Raw genomic sequence first — 23,269 nt, forward strand, 5'->3', positions numbered from 1 at the left:
CACTGGCCAGACCACTTGCCTTCTCTGCTCCAGATGTATAACAATACCACTCATGAGACGACTGGAATGACCCCACATTTTGTAATGTTTGGCCGGCATGACCGCCTGCCTGTTGAAACTGCGGTGAGAGCACCACCACTGACTCAGAGACATGACCTGGTAGGCTGGGTACATCAGCATAACCTGACCTTGCAGAGAGTCTACAAACAAGTGGCAGCAAGGACCAAAGCAAACAGACTGCGAGACAAGGACAGGTACGATCGGAAAGCAAAGCACCTCCCCTTGTTACCCGGAGAGCAGGTGCTGTTGCGAAATTTCCGCCGCAGAGGGGAGGGAAAGTTGGCGCCCCACTGGCAGCCCCAACTCTATGTTGTTCATGATCAACTACACCCCGGCCTGCCAGTTTTCCAGATCAGACCAGAAGGAAAAGAAGGCCCTATTAAGACAATCCATCGTAGCCATCTTAGGCCTTGCCCTTTCGATCCACCTGAAGTACCACATCATGCCCCAGAGATTGAAACAAACTCAATCTTCCCCAATTCGCTACTTCCCAGGCCCCTGTTGTTGCCTTTGACCCTTGTGCCCATAGTAATTGCTCCTCCCACAGGTCCCGTAGGAGAGGACCCTGTGGCCCCACAAGAGCAGAGAAATGCATCACCCCTACAAAGGTCTCAGAGGCAAAACAGGGGTAGGCCTCCAGACAGGTATGGATAGTAAGATTGTCGGGACGACAACTGTTAAAGGGGGAGGAGTGTCACAAAGTGAATAAAGTCAGTATGTTAGACAGTGGGACGGATGGTTAAACCTTTTATAAATTGTTACATATAGTGATTGTAATGTTGTGCGCTATTTAGCGATGAACTCTTTTTATTTACATGCTTGTTTAACCTCCTCAACGAACTGTCACAACAAAGACACAGACACTGCTGATTGACACACCGGCACCCAGTGAAAATCAGCGATCCCATTCGCCAGTTGCCAAATTCACTCCTCCATAAATACGCCGACTACCTGCTAGACGGCAGCTATTCTTCTCTTGACAGTTGCTGCCTCAACTCGCCGCAGAGCGGACCGGATCGGATCCCTCCTGCTCCTCCTCACCTCGCAGCAGATCGGACCGGATCGGATCTCTCCTGCTCCTCCTCACCTCGCAGCAAATCGGACCGGATCGGATCCCTCCTGCTCCTCCTTACCTCGCCGCAGATCGGACCGGACCCTCCTCTAACCATCGGATTCAACGCTGAAACAAACTCCAGATAAAGGGAAGTGGCCATTTCTCCTGCTTTTGGGTGTCTAGTTTTACGTCACGAAAGTTACATTGTTGTCTCCTCCCCTGAGTCTCCTTTTGTTGTTTACCGAGGGCTCCGCGACCAGAGGCTGACGGGCTGCGGGCCGGCAACGTGGAAATCCTGGCACTGGATTTCCTGGAAGGGACTTGAACCTTGCACTTCTGCCTGGCAAAAACCCGGCATTGAGTTAACTTCCAAGCGGACAGGACTTTCAGGATTTTATTAACTCCTGCTAGAACTGTAATTCTTAAGTAACTGGTTTATATTTATTGAACATTACGTTATTTTAAGTATTTATCAAAGGAGTGTTTTTAAGGTAACTTTGTACAAATAAACCATTGTACACCTATTGTGCTGTCCTTCTCGCTGTATTGGTGTGGCCGGGAATCCGAATCTTTTAATATAAATTTGATGTTAACAGGCCTCACTAGGCTGTTACATTTACATAAGCATGTTATTTGTTGATAGTTGTGTTGCAATTGTATTTGTTTCTACAAATGTGTCTGCAGCTTAGCATGCACACTTCATGGTCGAAAGGGTATGGGGAATGAAAATCACACATTTATTTGTTAAACATCTCATTTAAAAAAAGTTATTACTGTAAACTGCTTTTTTCCACAAGATTTTGGAAGATGGCTGCAGGGATTTTGTATCAAGCTGAAGATCAAGTTCATCCTGTCAACGCTACTGAATTCCCATGTGGCCAATCAAGAACTTCAACCTTCCCAAATTTTCCCACACTACTCCGCTCCCTTCACTGGCTTCCGGTAACTGCTAGAATCCACTTCAAGACACTGGTACTTGCTTACCATGCTGCGAATGGATCTGGCCCTTCGTACATCCAGGACATGGTTAAACCGTACACCCCAGCGCGTGCACTACACTCTGCATCAGCCAAACGACTCGCTGCGTCCTCGCTGCGAGGGGGACCCAAGTTCCCATCGGCGAAAACACGTGGGTTTGCTGTCCTGGCTCCAGGATGGTGGAATGAGCTCCCCATTGACATCAGGACGGCAGATAGCTTGCACATCTTCCGGTGCAAACTGAAAACTCATCTCTTTCGACTCCACTTCGAGCGATAGAACTATTAACGAAGCACTTTTATACTAATAAAGGACTGGCTTATCTAAAGCCAGTTGAGTAGCACTTGAAATGTTTTTGCTCTATGAAGCCTGATGTACTTATATGATTCTGTTTTCTTCAAGTTGTATTTTGTTGGTCGAACGCACTTATTGTAAGTTGCTTTGGATAAAAGCGTCAGCTAAATGCAATGTAACTTCAACAAAAAACCTGACATGGCTCGAAACAGGAAATAGCTTTCCCTTCATGGTTTCCAAAGAGTGCCAACACTTTTGTCTAACATAAATCAGGATTTACACTAATTTAAACTAAGGGGTCATGACCAAACCATGAAAAAACAACACAACAATGATACAGGAACATTGTAAAAGAAAACTCAACAACATTATTTTCTGTATAGGTTAAGTTATGTACTTGTATCTGAAAGGCTGCTTCCAACAAAATGTACAGCTGCTAACAAATTAATTCCAGCATGCTTTTAAGTTTTAAGTATCAAACATTATTCATGAGCAGAGGGAGTTTTACTTTTTGAGTTTAACAGACACAACATGTGTTGGCTTCAGACATTACATTCTCCCTGGAGGATGAATAATATTGATTTTGGTGATCCCCTGAATTTTCATCCATCAACACCATTACACACATTCATAGGATGAATTGTAATAACTTTGGTGATGATCTGAACTTTCACCTAGCACTATCATTGGGTTAAAATTAAAGTCACAATTGTTTTATGATTAAACATGCAGTCGTTTAGCCATTGTTCAAATAATGCGAGCTCTTTGGGTTAAAAGCAGAGAAGAGTATAAAAACAAATGACGGTCTAACTTACACACAAACATGGCTGCAGATAAAACACTGTAGTCCACATGTAGGCATAAACTAGTGCCAGATGAAGTCCTTGCAAATGTAAATTGACAATCCATTCAGCATAATCAAATGGAAATTAAAGTACAAATGCACCGATTTATAATCTATGCAGGGAGGGTCATTTTAATTAAGCGGACAAAGACTGATGCAGCAGGCGAAATGTAACAATGTTGGATTCAGGACAACATCAAACACATAAATCTACCAATGGAAATGTAGCATCAAATTTCTCCAAAATAATCTGTATGATAGTAGAGTTAAATGTAGTTATTAACAGGGTTTTCTTTGAAGTTAAACACATTGACATTTGATATACTGAGATATATAGTAATTATTATCTTTGATATAGATTTTCTCAGGCCTTAAGGAGGGATAACTGTTCTCTGACCACGGATGACCTTGCCATTCTCTGGTTTACTGTTGTAAGAAATTCGCTACAAAGATAGTGTTGATTTAGGGTTTATAAATCTTTGTCCTGTAAGCAGCTTTCAGTGAGCACACTTTGCTCCAGACACATGAGCCAATAATTAATGGCACAAATTAAAACAAATAAAAAGAGGATAAAAAGCACACATGTCCCTTTCCGAGAGTATCTTTTAAACATGAAGAGCTTACTCCATAACTTAATTATTTGTTTTATTTGTGTATTTTGTGTGCTTCGTTTCGGCATGGTATCATCAGTTTCAGAGTTGGGTGTAACGCGTTACTTTGTAACGCATTACTGTAATAATAATACTTTTGCCGGTAACGAGTAGGGTAGCGCGTTACTTTTATAATTTAGTAATTACACTACAGTTACTAACATTGCCCCGCCATGCGTTACTTCGTTACTTTTATAAAATAATCACACTCACTGACAGACAAGAGGGGTTTCCGCCGCAGGTTTACAGTCTATGGTTTATATACATGTAGGCCTATGTAATCTGCGCGATTTGCGAGACCACATCTCCACGTGCAGTGCTGCATAAACATGGATGAGTCTTTTCATCTGTAAACTCCCTCAACGGGGCCGCTCGCTCTCTTTTGTTGATCGCCCTCTCACGGGTGAACAGTTCAATGTCCCGCTTCATTGTAGGAATTCTGTCTCTACCACTTTAGTTTGACCATCTCTGTTACTAAGTTATAGAATACTAAATACATAAGTAATTAGATACCTTACCATTATGCGCTCATAAAGAATGATAAGAATAATGCGTCTTGAACTGGTTTCATTAATTAGTGTCTTGACGTTTCACAGACTGTTAGCTTGTTGTGTGGCTGGTAGCCTATTTTAGAGCATATAAAAAGAAAGACATGTGTTATGTCTTCCTTAATGCAATAGTAATTGGGGGTGCAAGTGGAGTCTCGCAGAGGCAAAACTGTGGCGCGCTTACACTGTAGGTGCGCCGCAGTCTGCGTGATCTGCCTGTAGGGAGGGGCGGGCCGGCCCTGCGAGTAAAGTAACGAGTAAAGTAACGAGTTACTTTATGTAGAGAGTAACGAAGTAGTGTAATATATTACTTTTTTTTTAAAAGTAATATGTAATATATTACTTTTTTTTAGTAACGACCCCATCTCTGATCAGTTTACACTGAAATGGAGGGGATTTTTTTTAAAGTGCAAAATTGTTGAATTGTAAGTGTGGTGGAGACTGCAGCACAAACAGGTGTAGACAAAACAATAAATGTTAAGATAAGGTTAACAGAGACATGTTTTTCGACTAAGGAGTCATTTATCATTAGATTTGTCCTTGAGAAAAAAAGCAACCAGGATAAACCGGGTAATTTAAACGTTATGGACCAATATTGAGGAATAATCTCGAAACAAAAACAAATATACAATTATAGTCAAAACACCATCTTCCACTCGTTGGAACCTCAAGATTAATCAAAAGCATGGTTTAATAAAACAAATACGACAAAGGTATATCCAAATAAATTAAGCCGTTTTTTAAACAAGTTTGATGGGTTATTTGTTTCATATGTCTACAGTTTACAGTTTGTTGGATTTGTAGGAGTGTGCCCAGCGGAAGTAAACTTTCATCATCATCCGGGTTACCTTCTGGTCACAGAGGATCCAAGATGGCGACTCACATGTCGAGGTGTAGAGGCTGGAGTCGTGTTCAAAGGTAGGAACACGTTTAAAAGCAATGCTCTGCCAGACATGTCTTGAACGCAGATAAACCACATTACCGCTACATGCAGTACCTGCCGTGTCATGTGCAGCGTCATAGCGTTTATACGTCCTGAACCCCCAAGATTAGCACGATGCTAACTTAGCCGTCAAACAAGCTGTAGTCCTGCTGTCAGCCGTCAGGATGTCACATCATAATATAAACCACCAATATTTAGGAGTAAAGCAGTAGAGATAAATAATGTGTCATTGTGTTGTTCTTTTTTAGTTTGTAAGACTAACAATAATTTATGAGATATAGAGTTAAATATTTGAATAAAAGTGTTTAAAGTGCAAGCTAAACTATAGTAATTATCTGTTAAATAAGCAGTAGATGTTGGGGTTTGATCCTATTGTAGAGTTTAATCTACTAGTCGATGGACGGAAATAATTTGCAACTATTTTGATAATCGATAATCGGTTCAGTTATCCTTCAAACAGAACTAGTAAAACATACTTATCAAAGTATTACACTTTAATTTACAGCAAATGAATAAGTCCATGTTTTTCGTTGTCATTTGTTATTATAACTAAGCCATTCTGGGTCTTTTTTTACTCCAAACAAGACGTCGGCACAGTGATTTATAATTGAAATATCATAACTGCAGTTATATCCCATGTTATAGTGTTGCATTATATATATAATGCAACACTATAACCAAGTACAACATCATATGATTATGTTGTACTTGGTTACTACCTCACACCTCTTACAACATGCTACATGGCATACCCGATACCTATAATGTACTGTTTTATACAATGTTGATACGTTAAACCTATGTTTGCATTATTAATATTAATACCAACACATCTTAATTAATCATAATGTTATGTTAGATGAAATGACACGAAATCCTGCCTTTTTGGAAGGTTGTTATAATCAGGTACCACTATGTTTAGAGCCTAACTATACTACAAACAGGTGGGTCTAATCATCTTTTCACCACATTTATACCTATTGCTGCATACTAAATAGTTGATACCCTTGATATAACGCAACCCAATTCAACAGCTTGTTCAAAAATAACCATTCAGTTGTAATAAAATGGAAACTGAATTTAGATTGACATTAGTGAATCGATAGAATATCAAAAACATTACTACAAAGTACATATGGATGACACGTCAGAGGGATACGCTAATTAAATAAGTGGGGGGCCACATTTTTGGAGAATAAATGAGAAACCTTGCATTGTCTTTTTTCAAAGGTATGGGATCGCAGCTTACAGAAAGTACAGCAGTGGCAGCCGATACCCAAACATCTCGCTCTCTGCACCGCTGCCCGGGATCCCGAAGCCTGTGTTTGCATCTGTGGATGGTCAGGAGACGTACGAGACCAGGATCACAGTGCTAGAGAATGGCCTTAAAGTCGCTTCCCAAAACAAGTTTGGTCAATTCTGCACAGTTGGGAGTAAGTTGCAGCAGTGATAGCTTCAATATCATAATCTACTTAGAGATCTTGTTGAAGTAAATAACATTTTTGTTTTCTCTCCTATTTTTAGTTTTAGTAAATTCTGGATCCAGACATGAAGCAAAGTACCCGAGTGGGATAGCACACTTTGTAGAAAAACTCGCCTTTTCTGTAAGTACAACACTGTAAAGAACACATATTTAATTATAAAGGGGGAGAGCCACGTTAAGTAATTTTTTTATTTATTTTTTCAGTCCACAGCTCAGTATGGGAGTAAAGATGAAATTCTTCTCACATTGGAAAAACACGGAGGAATATGCGACTGCCAAACATCAAGGTATTTAGGCTCTCATGTGAAACCCTTTCTCAGTTTAATAAAATGTAATGTTTGTGAACTACCTTCCACATCCTGTTTTGAGAAAGTTTAGCAGCTTTTCTATGTGTCATTGTTGCTGTGCAGGGATACCACCATATATGCAGTGTCTGCTGAAGTGAAGGGTTTGGACACGGTGGTCAGTCTCCTCTCTGACGCTGTGCTGCAGCCTCGCTTGCTGGGTAAGTCCTCTCTTATTTAAAATGACAAATCCCTGGAAACTGTGGCAAATCTCTCCACAGCCTGTCTGAGACCCTACATGTTTGTTTACATGCAGATGAGGAGATCGAGATGACCAGAATGGCGGTACGCTTTGAGTTAGAAGATCTGAACATGAGGCCGGACCCTGAACCTTTACTCACTGAGATGATCCACGCTGTGAGTCACATGTTCTGTTAAGACCTTACACTATCTCGCTGTGAAAGTGAACAAACGAGTGTATGAACTTTAAGCGTCAAGGCTGTTATCAATAGTAATATTAATAATAATAAAGCGATTTAGTTATTGTGATATTACCCACCAGAAGTTACCAGAAGCCCAAGCTGGATATCAATATAGCAATATTTGAGGATCGCATGGAGGACATTTCGTCAAAGTTGACACAAATTTCCACTTGGACTCAATGATGAATTGATTAGATATTTTTGTTCAAAGTTCAAGGTCACTGGGATCTTCCAAAACACATGTTGGGCTATTAGCTCAAGAATTAAAGCGCTTTGTGTGGGAATCTCACACAAATGTTTAATAGGACAAAGGTAATTCTAGTTGACTAAATATCACTAACTATCACTCAAACCAGTTAGTTCAAAAGTTTGCAGTTCAAATATCCTGCTGCTTTTTGAAGCCTTTTTACTCAACCTGGTCTCACCAGAATGCGTGACTCCACCACGACTCCATCATGTCAGCATCATTTCAAACCTTTTCAAACTATCTAATCCCCAAAGCCACATCATAGTCATTTTCTGCTTTCCAAAATTACAGATCAACTCTGAAAGAAAACAAATAATTCCAGACCTTGGAAACAGAAGCGTGTCAGAGATATCATGTTGTAATCCTACTGTAGCTTTGGATTTATTGTCTATTTTTCGTTTCCAGGCCGCATATCGAGGCAACACAGTCGGGCTGCCTCGCTTCTGTCCTGCAGACACCGTGGACACGATTGACAAGAAGGTGCTTCACAGCTACCTGAGTAACTACTACTGCCCCGAGCGCATGGTGCTGGCTGGAGTCGGCATCGAGCACGAGCAGCTGGTGGAATGTGCCCGGAAATACCTGCTGGACGCCAAGCCGGTGTGGGGGGCGAGTGCAGGGGCCAACGTGGATCTCTCCGTAGCACAGTACACTGGGGGCATCGTCAAGGTGATTTTATTGTTTACAAGTCATTTTTTTACCAGATTTGATGTAAAGAATGAAACATGCACTCAATTTGCGTTGCATCCTCTGTGGTGCGGGGAACCAAATCCCCCAGTAAGTCCCTCACAGGCTGTTATCAACCCTGCAATGATTTAGTAATAGTTCATCTAAAAGTCAATGCAGATGTGATAAAAGTGTGAACAGGAATTCACTTTTTTCTTTGAATTTCGACCAGATTTATTCCCAAATCTCGTCTTGAAAGCATTTATCTGACAGGCTTTCCTGTTTTAAAATGGTGAAAAATAAATAAAGATCTGGACCTCATGACCTTAAACCCGAAGGACAACCATAGAAGTGTTTTTAATGTATTTAACCACCAATGTACTTTTAAAGTCACATCCTCAAATTGTCTTTTTTAGGCTAGCAAGATGGTCTGCAGTTGATTTGATCTCTGACTAAATGGAACCACTTCTCGACTGAGAAATTATGTGAAATGTGAAACAGCAGTTACTACACAGTGTTTCAGAGAAAGAAAGCCAGAATGCGTTTATCTGGAACATTTTGTTATACTGATATGAGCTTTGTTGCAGTTAGTCATGAAGGTATGTGAATAACATCTTCCTTTAATCTGTTAGATGGAGAAGGACATGTCGGATGTGAGCCTTGGACCCACCCCGATCCCAGAGCTGACCCACATCATGATCGGCCTGGAGAGCTGCTCCTTCCTGGTGGGTGTTTGCATTGCACGGCTATCCTGAAGATTCTCAACTAAGCATCTTATATATGTTGGCAACAAAGTCCAGTTTAAAAATGTCTAAGAAATGTTTGTTTTCTCTAAACAGGAGGACGACTTCATCCCCTTCGCAGTGCTCAACATGATGATGGGTGGAGGTGGCTCCTTTTCAGCTGGAGGACCTGGGAAAGGAATGTTCACCCGCCTTTACCTGAACGTGCTCAACAGGTAAAGCTCTCCCAAACCTTGATTCAGCATCTCATCAAATATAAAACACTACTTGACACCAGTCCGTTTCACTAATTGTCTTATTTTCCTTGTCTGCTGTAGACATCATTGGATGTACAATGCCACCGCTTACCATCACAGCTATGAGGACAGCGGTCTGCTGTGTATCCACGCCAGTGCAGACCCCCGACAGGTCGGTACAGGCCCAGAACAGCAGGGTTTAAATATCTGTTTGGTCTCACATGCGGTTCTTTGTTAAAATGGTATTGGTTGATCTTTTAAATGGCTTGCTTTCAGCATCGCTGAGAACTGTATCATTATCTGTTTACTTGTTGACTCAATGTGTTTCTTGTTTTTGTGATTATGTAAAGTACCTTAAGGTGCATGTCTTTATGAAGGATGCTTTACAAATAAATTGTTGTTATTATTTTAACCAATAATTATTTAGCAGAGAAAAGTCAAAACAGTGTGAGATATCCCTCCCTAGACTTAGTTACATGGTCTGTTTTTGAAATGTTCCCATGGCTTTCTTGTGTCTTATCGTAACATACATTTGCCTCCAGGTGCGGGAAATGGTGGAGATAATAACCAGAGAGTTCATTCAGATGGCTGGCAGCGCAGGAGAGGTAACGGCTGTGCTTCTCTATCAAGGCAATCCAAAAAGTCAGCAATATAAGAAGAAAAAACAACAAAGATATACAATTTGTAGACCATTTTCCTGCCTGTTTTTCCAGATGGAGTTGGAGAGGGCTAAGACTCAGCTCAAGTCCATGCTGATGATGAACCTCGAGTCGCGGCCGGTTATTTTTGAAGATGTTGGTCGCCAGGTTCTCTCCACAGGGAAGAGAAAGCTGCCACATGAGCTCTGTGACCTCATAAGTGAGTACTGAACCACATTCATGGTGGTCATAAATGGCATCAAGTCCTTCTATTGGAGAACAAATATGTAAATAAGTAGAAATGGTCTTATTTCAACATTCTGGTTTTTGACTTGTGAACATATCATTTCCAGGCAACGTGACAGCCAGTGACATTAAGAGAGTAACCACCAAGATGCTGCGCAGTAAGCCGGCGGTCGCAGCGCTGGGAGACCTGACGGAGCTCCCCTCATACGAACACATCCAGGCCGCCCTGTCCAGCAAAGACGGACGTCTGCCCCGCATGTACCGCCTCTTCCGATAGGTCCTCGTCGAGCCGGCGGCCACTGGCAGACATCTCTGTAAATAAACTGGACTGGAAGATTACAGTAGTGTTCCCTCCCACCACAGAACTGACACAGCTCACTGCGGGAGGGGACTAAAACCCAAGTTCTTCACCGAAACCTCTGAGAGAGGTGATTTTAAAGAAAAGTTACATATTACTATAAGGTTACAGTAATCCACATACAGTGCGAGTATCTGTATTTATTGTTTGTGAGCAGGAAAGCCATATTTCCTTATTTACTGGGGTGTTCATTTTAAAATCCACATACCAAAACGCTACACTAAAACAACATATTGTCAACAGAAGCGGGTGTCTAGCATCCCAGCAGTGTCTAAACGGATATTTCATCTCGCTATGGTTTTTCTCAGCTTGCAAACCCCTCAACTCTCTGAAATTGAGTGTATTGATAAGAAAACTGTTGAAAATGTTTCCATTTGTACGAAAGAGCTTCGTAGTCTCCCTTACCAGGCACACACAAATGCTAAATAGATGAATAAAGGAATACTTTGAAATGTTTATTTAAATATGACACACCTGACAACTATAGGCAATTCTCAGATGTGCTGTAAACCAGTGGTTCCCAAACTTTTTCAGTCGGGCCCCCCTTGGGTAATTGGAAATATTTTCGGGACCCCCCAACCCAGTTCCCATCTATATTGGTAGGATTAATTGTATATTGTTGTAAAAACATTACATTTTCTCTGCTAATAATAAGAAGATACAAAGATCCAACTATAATTGTATATTTTATTATGGATTACACATGAACAAAAGTGCTTGTAATAGATACTGTGAATTCATTTGGCCTAATTAAAACTAGCAGGCCTTCTTCCCAGAGTAGTAGATTTTTAAATTCGAATTTCTTTAAGGAAAATATATGAATGAACTGTTATTTCTACTGCAGGTTGCATCACTTTACCATTCCTATTCCACACATAGCCTATCAATGACTTGTGTGTGCTTGCTTTCCCTCGCAGATCTTCTCAAACCGGGGCTGTTGTTTTGAGACTGCCACTCTCAGTTCATTCTCAATGTTCAGCTTTGATCTGTATTTCGTTTTGATGGCAGCAAGAAAAGCCTATCTCACACAAGTAGGATGTTGCAAAAGGCAGCATTATGCCCACAGCTCTCTGACCAATGAGATATTTTCGAGCAGTGTTTGTTTGCAATTGAATAATAATACATTTGATTTATATAGCACACTTTAAAACAACGTCATCTCAAGGTGCTTCAAAGCTAAAAGGAGAAAATAATCAAATGAAAAAATCTTCCCGCGCCCCCCCTGCAGTACCTCCGCAACCCACCAGGGTTCGCGCCCCAGTTTGAAAACCACTGCGTGTAAACAGATTTAAATCTAAAGTGAAACGTGTTATTTTTTTCTATTTTTGTGGTTGTGTTGATGCCATTTCAAATAAAAAAACAAATAAATGATATTAACGGTATAAAGAAAGGTCAGTACTACTATAATATATGGAAGTATCGTACATTATTTCTAAGACGAAAGCGAGTAAGCCTTTAAAGAGGATACCATTAGACATAAGACATGAAAACAACTTTTAACACCCAAATACACCCATGTGTATTTTGTTTAAATATTTCAGTGGCTTCTGACTAAAGTGAATATGTGAAACTTAACACCTGCATACCAACTGGTAAATAAATGTTATTACTTCCACAAATAAAACTATATTTTAAAGGTCTTGGGTTACAATGCAGTAGACAGAATGAATCCAACAAATAGTGTTTTAAAATGTTTATTACATCATGGGTGACATGTAAAAATATGCAGATAAAGTTAAGAGGTCTTAAGGATACAAAAACAAGACCCACAGGCACTTTATTCTCGCTGGGAATGCAAGTTCATTAATATGTTCCATACAGTACATGGACAGTTAGTATGAGGTTACACTGCAGTGAGATGAGAGGTAAGGCATTGGGTTACATTCTGTAGCAAAGGGTCACTTGGCCTAATACGAGAAAAAGACGTGACAGGCATTAACAGTGCAATCATCTATTTAAAGATGTGAGTTCCTGTTTAAGAAAGTTACATATAGGCTGCCAAATACATTTGGTCTCCCTGAAGTTCAACAGTAACAAGTTGTAACAAACTCCTGACCAGCGTTCAATGTCAGTCTGGGAATGTTAACCTCCCTTCTTCAGTCACACTCTCCTACAAAACATTTAGCTCTGAAAATAATTCAAGTTAAAATTGACCAGTGGCTGACGCCTTAATTACATTAAACAGTGCACCTCTATGTGCCACCAAAATTAGAGAATGTTTGTTAAGCTATTTGACGACAAATCCACATGGAAATGTACTACTGATGAAGTATTCAGCAAAAAATGGCTTTGTGGTTTATGATCACCTACACAAAAGACCATTAGAAGGTGAATGCAGTTACAGAGCCTTTAAAGATTGGATCAGTTCACACTGGAGCATGCGAGTGAAGAATATGACACAATGGCAGCCCCCATGCTGTCTCAGTCATGTTTGAGTAGAGGGGGCTGAATAAATAAGAGCCAGACTGCTGCTGTGTCTGCAAACCTCTGTGTGACTGACCTCGAGGTCCCTGCCCTCAAGAACAGCCAGCCACTTCCACACACAGTTCCCGTTTACGCCCAACAGAGGGCGCACTCTGTGTAGTTAAGACAACTGGTTCCCTTTTGGTCCTTCTTCTGCACTCATTTATTTAGATTCCGGTTTCAGGCACAGATGGATCGAGTGCGGTCCGGTCTGGAGAGTTTGTTTTGGACGGGTTCAGGAAATGGTGCAGATGGTGCTGGTACTTTCGCTCTTCATGGCCTCCCTCCTCTTCAGCTCTCTGGTGATCCTCCTCCGGATGCCCTCCAAGTACAAGCCTCTGTCAAACTGTCCCGCACCCAGGGGAATACTGAAGAACAGAAATAAACAAATTCAGCGCACCTGATTTAAGTAAGATTAAAGATTACAATTATTGCTGCCACACATTTGAAAATGACCACATATTCATTTGTGATTTAAAAACGTTTAACTAGAAGAGTACTTTACGAGCTACTAAGACAATTGACTTTCTAACTGCATCACTGTTATGGGTAGGATCTGTTTGACCCATGGGATTAACAACTGTGGACAATGAGTACGTCAGCTTCATTTCATTCATTCATTACAACTAAATATACTGATAACTTATAGCTGGTGATGTGGGAGTGCAATTATATGAATTATGTTGTCATCCTTTTTGATCACTTTTAATTAAATGGTGAACTCAAAGTGATATCACAATAACGCCAAGACCTTCCTTTGATATCATCTTATTACAGTGAAGAAATCAACCATTTTTTAAAGTTTTTTTAATACTCACTGGATAGTAACGGGAAGCTAAACTAAAGTTTTATTTTGAGATTATCGTACAATTACAGAAGTGATAACAATCTAACTTATTAACATCTTTGTATCATAGGATTTATCAACAGAAGTGTTTATAACTTGGCACAATGTATAATATATGTACTGGTATAATTAAGATAACAAACAAATTGAAATTGGTCAGCTCTTCTGGTTGTTGACAAACACCAATGCATAGTTGGAAGCATCCTTCACATGATAACTATATGTGTTGCTGTTTTTGAGAGCAGTGGGACTCACTTGTCCCTGCCTGGCCTGAGTTTGACCTGGAAGACGCCGATGACGGGCCGATGGTCGGACGTCTTGATGCCCGAGCAGCAGGTGTACTTGAACGCTCTGATATCATCAGCCTGCCTGCTCCTGAACACGATCCTGTCCTGTGAACACAAACAGACAAGTGTCGCTCCGCTGAGAGCCAGAACACGCACACAGAACCACATTTCGACTGGAGCAGCATATGTGCGCTTTCATCCTGAATATTTGGTTTATTTCAGTGGCTTGATTTTCTTATTTTCTTACTGTGAATGAGGGCGTTCTCTGTTTAGAAGTAGTGTCGTAGACATCACAGCCAACGTTAAACTTGTATGTGGGGAGGAAGTGTATAGGTGCCTCCTGGAAACCTTTAAAGATTGAACCTGGAGGAGAGAACAAAAACAAATATGCAGTGAGAATTGACAACAACCTACTGAGTTTTCAAAATGTTAATGTTCACAGAGATGCAATCATACCCTCCTTCATCTCCTTGGAGAGCTGGTCGTGCTCCAGCAGAGGACCCATATCTCCGCCCGCTGTGCGCTTTATGATGGCCTCCACTTCGGCCCGGGGTTTACTCAGCCGGAAGTTAAAATCTCCAAACCAGAACACCTGGTCGAATCTTGTGGTGACATCGGCTACAATTAAAAATGACATACTATGATAATGAAAGATCCAGCCATTTTTCTTACTAGCATCAAGAATGTTATCCAAAATATTTAAGTATATGAACAACAATTATTTATATTCTACATTCAATAGGAGCACTACAGCTGGGTTTAAAACAGATAGTCATGGACACAAAACCAAAAATAGTTTGTATTAGCTAAAAAACTATTTTTTCAACCCATCAGGTCTAGACATTTAAATCTAGTTCCCACAGGTACAATTAATCCTAGTCAAATATTTAAAACGTGGGATACCGGTGAATAGGTTGAGGCTTCAAAATAATATTGAGTTGCCATTAATCCAGTGAAGGATTGACACATTTGAATTTTGAAGCATTTAGATGATTGATGAGAACAAATGTTTTATTTTACCCTTATTCTGACTTTCAGAAATACCAGTAGACTCAATAGAGTAAAAAAAGTACCAATAGTATAAGAAGTAATACTAACACAAGTGCAACATAGGATAACAATACAACGACATTTAGTAAAACAAGTCAACTAGAAAACAACTATTACGCATGATAAGGATGTTATTCTCAGTGTCAGTTGTACAGTTTGATGGAAACTGTCAAAACAAATACTTCCTTTGGCTCTCTCAGAATATGAGGCTAATTGCTATCTGTTCAAGTTTGATCATGTTGTTCAGCTCAGGGTTCAAATACATCCCCGTCACAATGTTTTAAACTTTCACAGAAGAGTCTTACATGACGTGGAGCGGTATGGGTTGGTGTCTGGAAGGCCTTTTGGTAGAGCTAGGGCCTCGATGATCTTGTTGTAATCAAGTACTCTCTCGTAAACTTTGGAATCTCCAGCTGAAACAAGAACATCATCCGAAATTAAAAACATGTAAGAGTGCTCAGCTGTTCATTCTGCAAAGTTTTAATACAAACATGTGAAATAAGGGCAGGCGTAAAGGCAGTTAAGATGAGTGTATGACCAACACATGCCTGTCGGAATGTGTTGACAGTTCACAATAATAACTTTGCTCGTATGCTGAAGAAATAAAACAACTCATGCTGGCATGACAGAGAAGAAAAATGACCCTCTATGCTGCAATATTCCTCCTAAACTTAAGAACAAATCTCAAACTAATCCTATCTACAGCAGCCATGATTAACAATAGTCTCTTGCTAGAGTGAATAGCACTAGGTAACCTCGTACTCACAGGTAAAGTGGGATGTGATGAAAAGGAAAGAAGTGCCAAAAAAGGTGAAGGCGATTCCGACAGCCCCTTTGGTCTTGATCTGAGAGATGATCCTGGTTGTGACTGTGGCGTGCTCCACCTCTGGGGGGTCAACAGGAAAACAAAATGTTGTAGTCAGTGTCAAAAACAGTATATTCAGTTACATACAAACTCAAAACCATGTAGATTGTGCCAATAATGATCAAATAGCTTTTGATGCTCACATGCTTATTTAAAGCAATATGTCTAGTGGCTTCAAAAACATCTTCAAATAACTTGCACTAAACCTAAGTTACATAAGCATGGATTGACATCGGAGGAGTGTATTACCTGAGCAGAACCAGATGAGGTCCCTTCTGACAAATACAGTGAGATACAAAACACCATGTGCTGCTGCGTACAGCATGACGTAGTACGGTCCCAGGGTCTCCTGAAGACGGACCTCCCACTCCCTCCTGTCACATACACAGAAGTATAACCGAGTTAGTTGACAATAGAGTAATAGTAACTAACATTTAATATGTGACGATGATTAAAGTCTAACAAACACCAGATACCTGTCAGGGCAGCCCTCCTGGACCCCGATTATATAAAAGTCTTGAGCAAATTCAGAGTCTGTTGGGAGGAGGAGGTCATCTAAGTTGGTTGGCAGCCCCTGAACACATTAGAAATGTGGTTACTTCTCAATTAGGAAGACTTGAAATGCCTGTTGGTTTGTGAGATGCTGAGTCATGATTTCCTCCCACCTTCTCTCCCTGCATGTTCCAGGTGGCTATGTAGATGCCCACTTTCCTGTCGGGGAAGTGGCGGTCCAGCTCCTCAGCCCCGAGCAGGGCACCGCTTCCCAGCACGCTGCCCTCCAGAAAGCTTCTGCAAAATACACATTGAAAAGCTAAATGAACACTTTGAATGGCAGCCAACTTGCCCTGAAGTGTGCAGCATTGAAAAAAAGGAAAGGCTGTCACAGGTGTTGATTCAATAATAAAAGTAAAAACACCATTTCCTCCTGGGCACTGACTGTGCATTGACACTGTAGAATTACGACCCATTTTTGCCGCTCCTTCTGTCAAAAACTTTACTGAGCGAGCATCTCCTCTGATCTCATGTTATTCCCCCACCACTCTTTTCCTAAAGATGGGAATGTTGTGCACAGAATACAAAAATCCTGGGGCCTTGGTTTCAATGAACCAAGCTCCAAATGCAATGCTAATCAGCTCAAATCAGAGGCTTGCAGTGTATATAAGTTACTATAACGTATACGTATCAGTGCCTGTACAGAGTAACTTCCTTTTGGTATAAGGGAGTTGAAGCCTTGCCAGAGCTCAGGCTGATACACTATTGACAAAGTAAGCCATAGATATGCCATTACAAGACTGCATTATTGTTGGAATGGATAGGCCTATATCTAAATTAGGACCTTATCAACCCTTGAAAGAGACAGCCTTCCAACCCCGGAAAGAGTAAGCCTTACAAAACAGCCTTCGCATGCAGTCTGTGGATGGCTCCAGGACATCATGTACATGGTCATGATGTGCCTACCTGTTCCTCACATCCTGGGGTCTGATGGGGCTCAGCACGCTGTAGTTGGACCTCATGGAGTGGACAGAGGCGCTATCCGAGCCCATGTTCTCCAGAAGCCGGCTGTCGCTCAGGTTCCTGTGGAGTCTATCACTAGGTTTCTCTTTGGCCGACACAGCATAATCCAAACAATCCCCGTCAATCCTATTAGCTGCCTTTAAAGTGGCTGACGCAAAGCCCTTCTCCAGAGCAGGCAGCTTCCCCGTGGGCTGCACCGGGGACAGAAGCACCTTGCTGGGCCTGGCCCGTAGGTCTGTCGGGTCGCTCTGCTGGCTGCGGGGCCTCCCCCCATGATCAGAGAGACTGCTCCCTCTGTCCCGGGAGACAGGGGATCCTGACGCAGCAGCAGAGAGGGGTCTCACATTGGATTCCTGGTCATTCCTTGTGGTGGCAGCCTCCCTGAAAACAAACCCACCTTGTGCTAAGGCTGTCAGGTCCTCTTTAAGCGAGTCTGAGGAGGAGCCAGTCTCTACCGGGTCACTCAGACTCTCCTGGCTGTTTTTCAACCTCCTGGTTCTCAGCGTTTCCTCCACTGAGACACTTTTGCTGGACAGCCTGGGTTGTGGGGGTGGCCGAGGCTGGTATGGACTGAACTCCCCCTCTGCATTTCTAGCATTGACTTTAAGGGCATCTTTGTGTTCCTTGCTAGATTTGGCATCCACTAAGGAGGTCTTGAGGGTCCTGCTGTTGACAGCTGAATCTCCGTTAGCAGGATTTTGCTGATGGAGGGGGCTGTCCTCTCCATTCTCGGTCATCCTATCGTCATGTCTGAGACCAGCTGTGGTCAGGAGGATGAAGCTCTCTCATTGCTATCTGACATACAGCTGAACATAAAGAGAATACAATTATTCATTGAGATGCTGCCTTCAAATTAGTTAGCAATACAAGGAAAGCTTGCTGTATAACTTGTTTGTCTTATGATATTGGCAATAAAAGACAATGTTAACAATTGTTGACGTGCAACATTACGGTTAGTTAGATATATCTTCAACATTGGCGTAAAGCAATTTAGGCCAGTTGACTAAATAAATACTAGCACCGTGAAGTAGTTATGCTAATGTTAGCAAAGTTAGCTAGAGTCCGAGACTGAGTCGAAAGTCCCCTTGTTTTCCAATGTAATCGCTCATGAAACCTCCGTGATTTCTGTTTATTATCTATTAATCCAGCCAACAAGTCAAGTTTAGTAACATAAAACCCACTGCTACCTTCAGCTAAACCTAAACTAGCCTAGCATAACAGAAGCATTATAAAGGCTAGCTGAGCTAACGTTGAAAGCAAACGTTTATAAGATCGCGTTAATAAACAGGAGGTGTTGATCGTTTCTAACATTATGCAGCACAGTTATTGAACTGTTATCACATTGATGTAAAGTTACCTGTGGTTTACTTTTTGGATTGAGTGTGGCTTATTTAAGAGTAGCTTCCTTAGCAACGTTTGACAACAACTGTTGTTACCAAGACAAGAGAGTCACCGCAGAGAGCAGAGCACGCGCCACAGCGCCCTCCACTGGAGAGAAGTCACAGTGCACCTACATTATTTAAATCTACCAGTACAGCAGACTTCATGTCATAACGGTGCCTGTATCCTGATGACAATTGTTGAATTGAGTGGGTTGATAAAATAAGATGAACTATATCCAGAACCTGTAAAAAAACAAAAACATTACGAATACATTTCGGAATTAGCTATATTAAAACTGAATGTTTAGCCTTTATGATCAAATAAAATACATCCTTTATTTTTGTTAATACATTTTCATTCAATTCAATTTAGTTTTCCCTTTCATTTTATATGTATATATATATATATATGTTTATTTATATTTTAACATCACCTCATTACTTACTTCTGTTCCATTTACTCACACAAACAATCAACGTCATTATAACTTTTTTGCGTAATGGAATAACAAATGTTTACACATTTTGTATACAGTTTTCAATTTTTTTGACGTTATTCTCTTTTTTGCCATGTTCAACTTTTATACAATGATTATACCATGCTTTGACATCCTCATCATAAAACTTACAAAAGTTGATAAACAAATAATGCACTTACTACAAGAAAATGAAGTAACTAAACAGCTAAGTGTCAGGAAAAATAAAAACAACAGTTATAAATGGTGTAACTGACACAATGACTTTACAATGTCCAGGTGTTAGCCCAAATTGTTAACACTTTCAATGTTTTTGTGACGCCCTCACGAGAAAGGGAGGATTCCTAAGCTCCCTGGCCCCTGGAAATGTGGACAATCCCTCCATATTCTTTGCATTTCTATGGCTCTGTTGCTGGCTCAGGGGGTTTAGACAAAAGGGTTAAGTCTGCCGGTCAGGTATAAAAGCAAAGGGTTAAACCAGGTAGAGTACAGTTCAGTACAAGAGCAGCAGCAGTACCACCAGCAGCAGCAGACCACTGACCAGCAAGATGACTTCCTCCGGAATGAACATGAACAGCAAGGTAAGCTCTCTGATTTTCATAATGTCACAAAAACTAAAGATAATCTGCAAATTGCCATTGTGAGTTGAGTCTTATGAATCAGTGATACTTGAAAACTGCTGCAGTTTTCCATTAATAATGATTAAATGTATCTTGTAGGCAAGTTGTCACCCAACTCAGCAGTTTCCCTTTCAGCTCTAAAGCTTTAAAGGGTCGTTAAGCTCAATGTTTTTGTTTGGAGGCCCTCCATTTTACTGTTTGGTTTTACTCTCACAGCTCTTTGTGTCATTTGGGTCGCAACAGGCAGCTGTTTAACTGTAAAGAAGCTCTAAAAACACAACCTGCCCAGCACTAAAGGGCATTCAAAAAACGTTAGTTTGTGACTTTATCGAAGTATTAAGCAGGTTATGATTCAAGCATTTAGCTAAAGAATAGACACAATAAATGTAATTATCTAGACAAGCATCAAGTGGTCAGAAACACAGCTCCAAATAAATACTGATGTTGCTCCATGCCTTCTGCATGGATAAATAGGTAACTGTGTTGTGTTGGAGCTTGTTTCTGCTGCTGGACAAAACATCAGTTTTTGCAGCTATACTAAGGGTTATCCTTAACAGCAGTGCATCCAAAGAACGCTTGATTCACATTGAACATGTTTTCCTACATTAGACATGTACAGCTTTCAACCTAAACACATGATGCTAACTAGAGACTTTCCCTCTCTCAGATCACCTTCTACGAGGAGAAGAACTTCCAGGGTCGCTCCTATGAGTGCATGAGCGACTGCTCCGACATGTCCTCCTACCTGAACAGGTGCCACTCCTGCAGGGTGGAGAAGGGCTGCTTCATGGTGTATGACCGCACCAACTACATGGGAAACCAGTACTTCATGAGGAGGGGCGAGTACGCCGACTACATGAGCATGATGGGCATGAGCGACTGCATCAAGTCCTGCCGCATGATCAACATGGTAAGATCTCACACCTGGCTAGATTTACTGTAGACCAAATCTCCATATAGAGATCATGCTGAAAATATGAAATGCTCTGAGTTAAACCCACCCCTCTTTTGCACCACAGCACAGGGGATCCTACAGGATGAAGATATACGAGAAGGAGAACTTTGGAGGTCAGATGTCCGAGCTGATGGACGACTGTGACAACGTCATGGAGCGTTTCAGCATGTCCAACTGCATGTCCTGCAACGTGATGGAGGGCAACTGGCTGATGTACGAGCAGGCCCAGTTCAGAGGCAAGATGATGTACGTGAGGTCCGGCGAGTACAAGAACTTCATGAACATGGGCCAGAGCAGCATGAGGTTCATGAGCATGAAGCGCATCAACGACTCCTGCTATTAACTCTCTTGGCACTCAATAAAACTGTCATAACCTAAACTGCTTCTGTGTTTGAGTATTTCTTGTTCTGAGTACAGTTTACATCAATTTAGAGTAGGTCACACTTCTGTTGCTGGCTGTAACTCACAGGGACTTCTCAAAGAGACGGTTATAGAAGATTCGCTAACCCTAACCCTTTTCTAAATTTCCCAACCACATTTCTAATCAACAACAATCTCATGCCTACAATCTCTCGGCAGATAGTGATTCAGGTGCTGGATTGTGTTATTGTACACAGAAATCTGCTCAATCGAATACATTAGCACTGCAATACACATATTGAGGTTATATCTCTGGAGATGGAGGACCTCAAGGAGGGAGTGCCCTTCGTGTTCGCCATTCCAGCGGACCGGGCGGGTCCGAGCGTCGGGGACGACGCTGACGACACCTCGTCGTCTGGGACTTCCGGCGAACGCCAGGAAGGCCAACAGCACAGGTCTGCGCGACAGGACTTCCCGGCGGTGATGACAATGGCGGCGGAGCGTGCAGGCTGTATGGCTGTGTGGCACACACCCACACAGCCACGTAATGTTGACAGTACAGTTTCCCCACTCGCTGCCCAGGTTGTAACTCCAGTAAAGGAGGCAGCTAGTGCGCATGCGCGGGTGAGAGTGATAAACCGCGCTATGCGGGTATCTGTGAGAGATATAACGAGGGGTTACGTATGGTAACCCTAGTTATATAAGCACAGGCGGAGCCCTCTACTCAGGGGCCCCGTCTGTTCTATGCTACTTGCTGAAGAGAAGTAAAGGATGACAGTAAGGAGGTGAGGCCTCCTTTTATGCGGTGATATGCGTGCACATTTAGGTAGGCCCGCCCATGGGCCGGCTACGTCTAGAAAGTCTCAGTGGATGAATGCTTGCATGATAGGATCGAGGGGAGTACCCATAGAGTCCAGTAGAGGGCTCCGCCTGTATAACAAGGGTTACCACACGTAACCCCTCATTTCTAGAATTTACCCTTCTGTTACCATGTATCTGTTTCTGACCATGTTCATTATATATATCCTTTATTTAACCAGGTAAAAAGTCTCATTGAGATTAAAATCTCTTTTTCAAGAGCGACCTGGCCAAGTGAGCAGCATGAACAAAGTTACAACAAATAAAACACATACAACACAGGCAGACGATTACAGCTGTCGTAAAACACAAATTAAATGGCACATTATCCAGTCAATATGCAAATAAAAAAACCTTATAAAACATCAAAACTGGCACAATTTTAAAAGAACTTAAATTAGGAGATATAAGAGCAATCACATAGACCAAGAGTATTTTGTTCTCTGTCCTTGAAGATGGACCTGAACTCCCCCATCAAATCTGACAGTTTCAGCTCCTTCTGTACATTATTCCAGGCAGAAGGGGCAGCATATACATTACATTACATTACATTACATTGCATTTAGCTGACGCTTTTATCCAAAGCGACTTACAATAAGTACATTCGACCAGGAAGACACAACCTTGAAGAAAACAGAATCATATAAGTACATCAGGTTTCATAGAGCCAAACATTTCAAGTGCTACTCAACTGGCTTTAGATAAGCCAGTCCTTTATTAGTATAAAAGTGCTTCGTTAATAGTTCTAACGCTCGAAGTGGAGTCGAAAGAGATGAGTTTTCAGTTTGCGCCGGAAGATGTGCAAGCTATCTGCCATCCTGATGTCAATGGGGAGCT

The 23,269-nt window shown here is 41.5% G+C and overlaps 3 protein-coding genes across 3 annotated transcripts; 2 read left to right on the plus strand and 1 right to left on the minus strand.

The window, feature by feature from the left end:
* Positions 1–5,257: 5,257 nt before the first annotated feature.
* Positions 5,258–12,163, plus strand: pmpca (peptidase, mitochondrial processing subunit alpha). Its single transcript, XM_034225298.1, has 13 exons — positions 5,258–5,346; positions 6,602–6,804; positions 6,896–6,975; positions 7,059–7,141; positions 7,265–7,359; positions 7,455–7,555; positions 8,273–8,536; positions 9,166–9,258; positions 9,373–9,491; positions 9,594–9,684; positions 10,055–10,117; positions 10,226–10,370; positions 10,504–12,163. The coding sequence occupies exons 1-13, from the start codon at positions 5,300–5,302 to the stop codon at positions 10,671–10,673; spliced, it is 1,554 nt and encodes a 517-aa protein (XP_034081189.1). The 5' UTR covers positions 5,258–5,299; the 3' UTR covers positions 10,674–12,163.
* A 269-nt stretch (positions 12,164–12,432) lies between these two features.
* On the minus strand, positions 12,433–19,233 carry inpp5e (inositol polyphosphate-5-phosphatase E). Its single transcript, XM_034225297.1, has 11 exons — positions 19,139–19,233; positions 17,725–18,587; positions 16,932–17,055; positions 16,743–16,840; positions 16,516–16,640; positions 16,168–16,287; positions 15,707–15,814; positions 14,808–14,969; positions 14,599–14,714; positions 14,320–14,456; positions 12,433–13,585 (listed from the first exon to the last, which is right to left on the minus strand). The coding sequence occupies exons 2-11, from the start codon at positions 18,516–18,518 to the stop codon at positions 13,453–13,455; spliced, it is 1,917 nt and encodes a 638-aa protein (XP_034081188.1). The 5' UTR covers positions 18,519–18,587; positions 19,139–19,233; the 3' UTR covers positions 12,433–13,452.
* A 683-nt stretch (positions 19,234–19,916) lies between these two features.
* LOC117552106 (gamma-crystallin M2-like) lies at positions 19,917–21,593 on the plus strand. The gene is made up of 3 exons (XM_034225342.1): positions 19,917–20,220; positions 20,927–21,169; positions 21,279–21,593. Exons 1-3 carry the CDS (start codon positions 20,188–20,190, stop codon positions 21,555–21,557), a joined length of 555 nt encoding a protein of 184 aa, XP_034081233.1. The 5' UTR covers positions 19,917–20,187; the 3' UTR covers positions 21,558–21,593.
* Positions 21,594–23,269: the final 1,676 nt, after the last annotated feature.

Source organism: Gymnodraco acuticeps, unplaced genomic scaffold, assembly GCF_902827175.1.
Source record: "Gymnodraco acuticeps unplaced genomic scaffold, fGymAcu1.1, whole genome shotgun sequence".
Classification (NCBI taxonomy): domain Eukaryota; kingdom Metazoa; phylum Chordata; class Actinopteri; order Perciformes; family Bathydraconidae; genus Gymnodraco; species Gymnodraco acuticeps.

Bases quoted from the DNA above. Each gene is read 5' to 3' on its own strand.
- pmpca (XM_034225298.1), top strand. From the start codon at position 5,300: ATGGCGACTCACATGTCGAGGTGTAGAGGCTGGAGTCGTGTTCAAAG. The intron at 7,556-8,272 runs GTGAGTCACATG...TTTCGTTTCCAG, and splicing joins TCACTGAGATGATCCACGCT to GCCGCATATCGAGGCAACAC. The intron at 8,537-9,165 runs GTGATTTTATTG...TTAATCTGTTAG, and splicing joins ACACTGGGGGCATCGTCAAG to ATGGAGAAGGACATGTCGGA.
- inpp5e (XM_034225297.1), bottom strand. From the start codon at position 18,518: ATGACCGAGAATGGAGAGGACAGCCCCCTCCATCAGCAAAATCCTGCT. The intron at 15,815-16,167 runs GTGAGTACGAGG...TTCTTGTTTCAG, and splicing joins CATCACATCCCACTTTACCT to CTGGAGATTCCAAAGTTTAC. The intron at 14,715-14,807 runs GTATGATTGCAT...TCTCTCCTCCAG, and splicing joins CTCCAAGGAGATGAAGGAGG to GTTCAATCTTTAAAGGTTTC.
- LOC117552106 (XM_034225342.1), top strand. From the start codon at position 20,188: ATGACTTCCTCCGGAATGAACATGAACAGCAAG. The intron at 20,221-20,926 runs GTAAGCTCTCTG...TCCCTCTCTCAG, and splicing joins GAATGAACATGAACAGCAAG to ATCACCTTCTACGAGGAGAA. The intron at 21,170-21,278 runs GTAAGATCTCAC...TTTGCACCACAG, and splicing joins CCTGCCGCATGATCAACATG to CACAGGGGATCCTACAGGAT.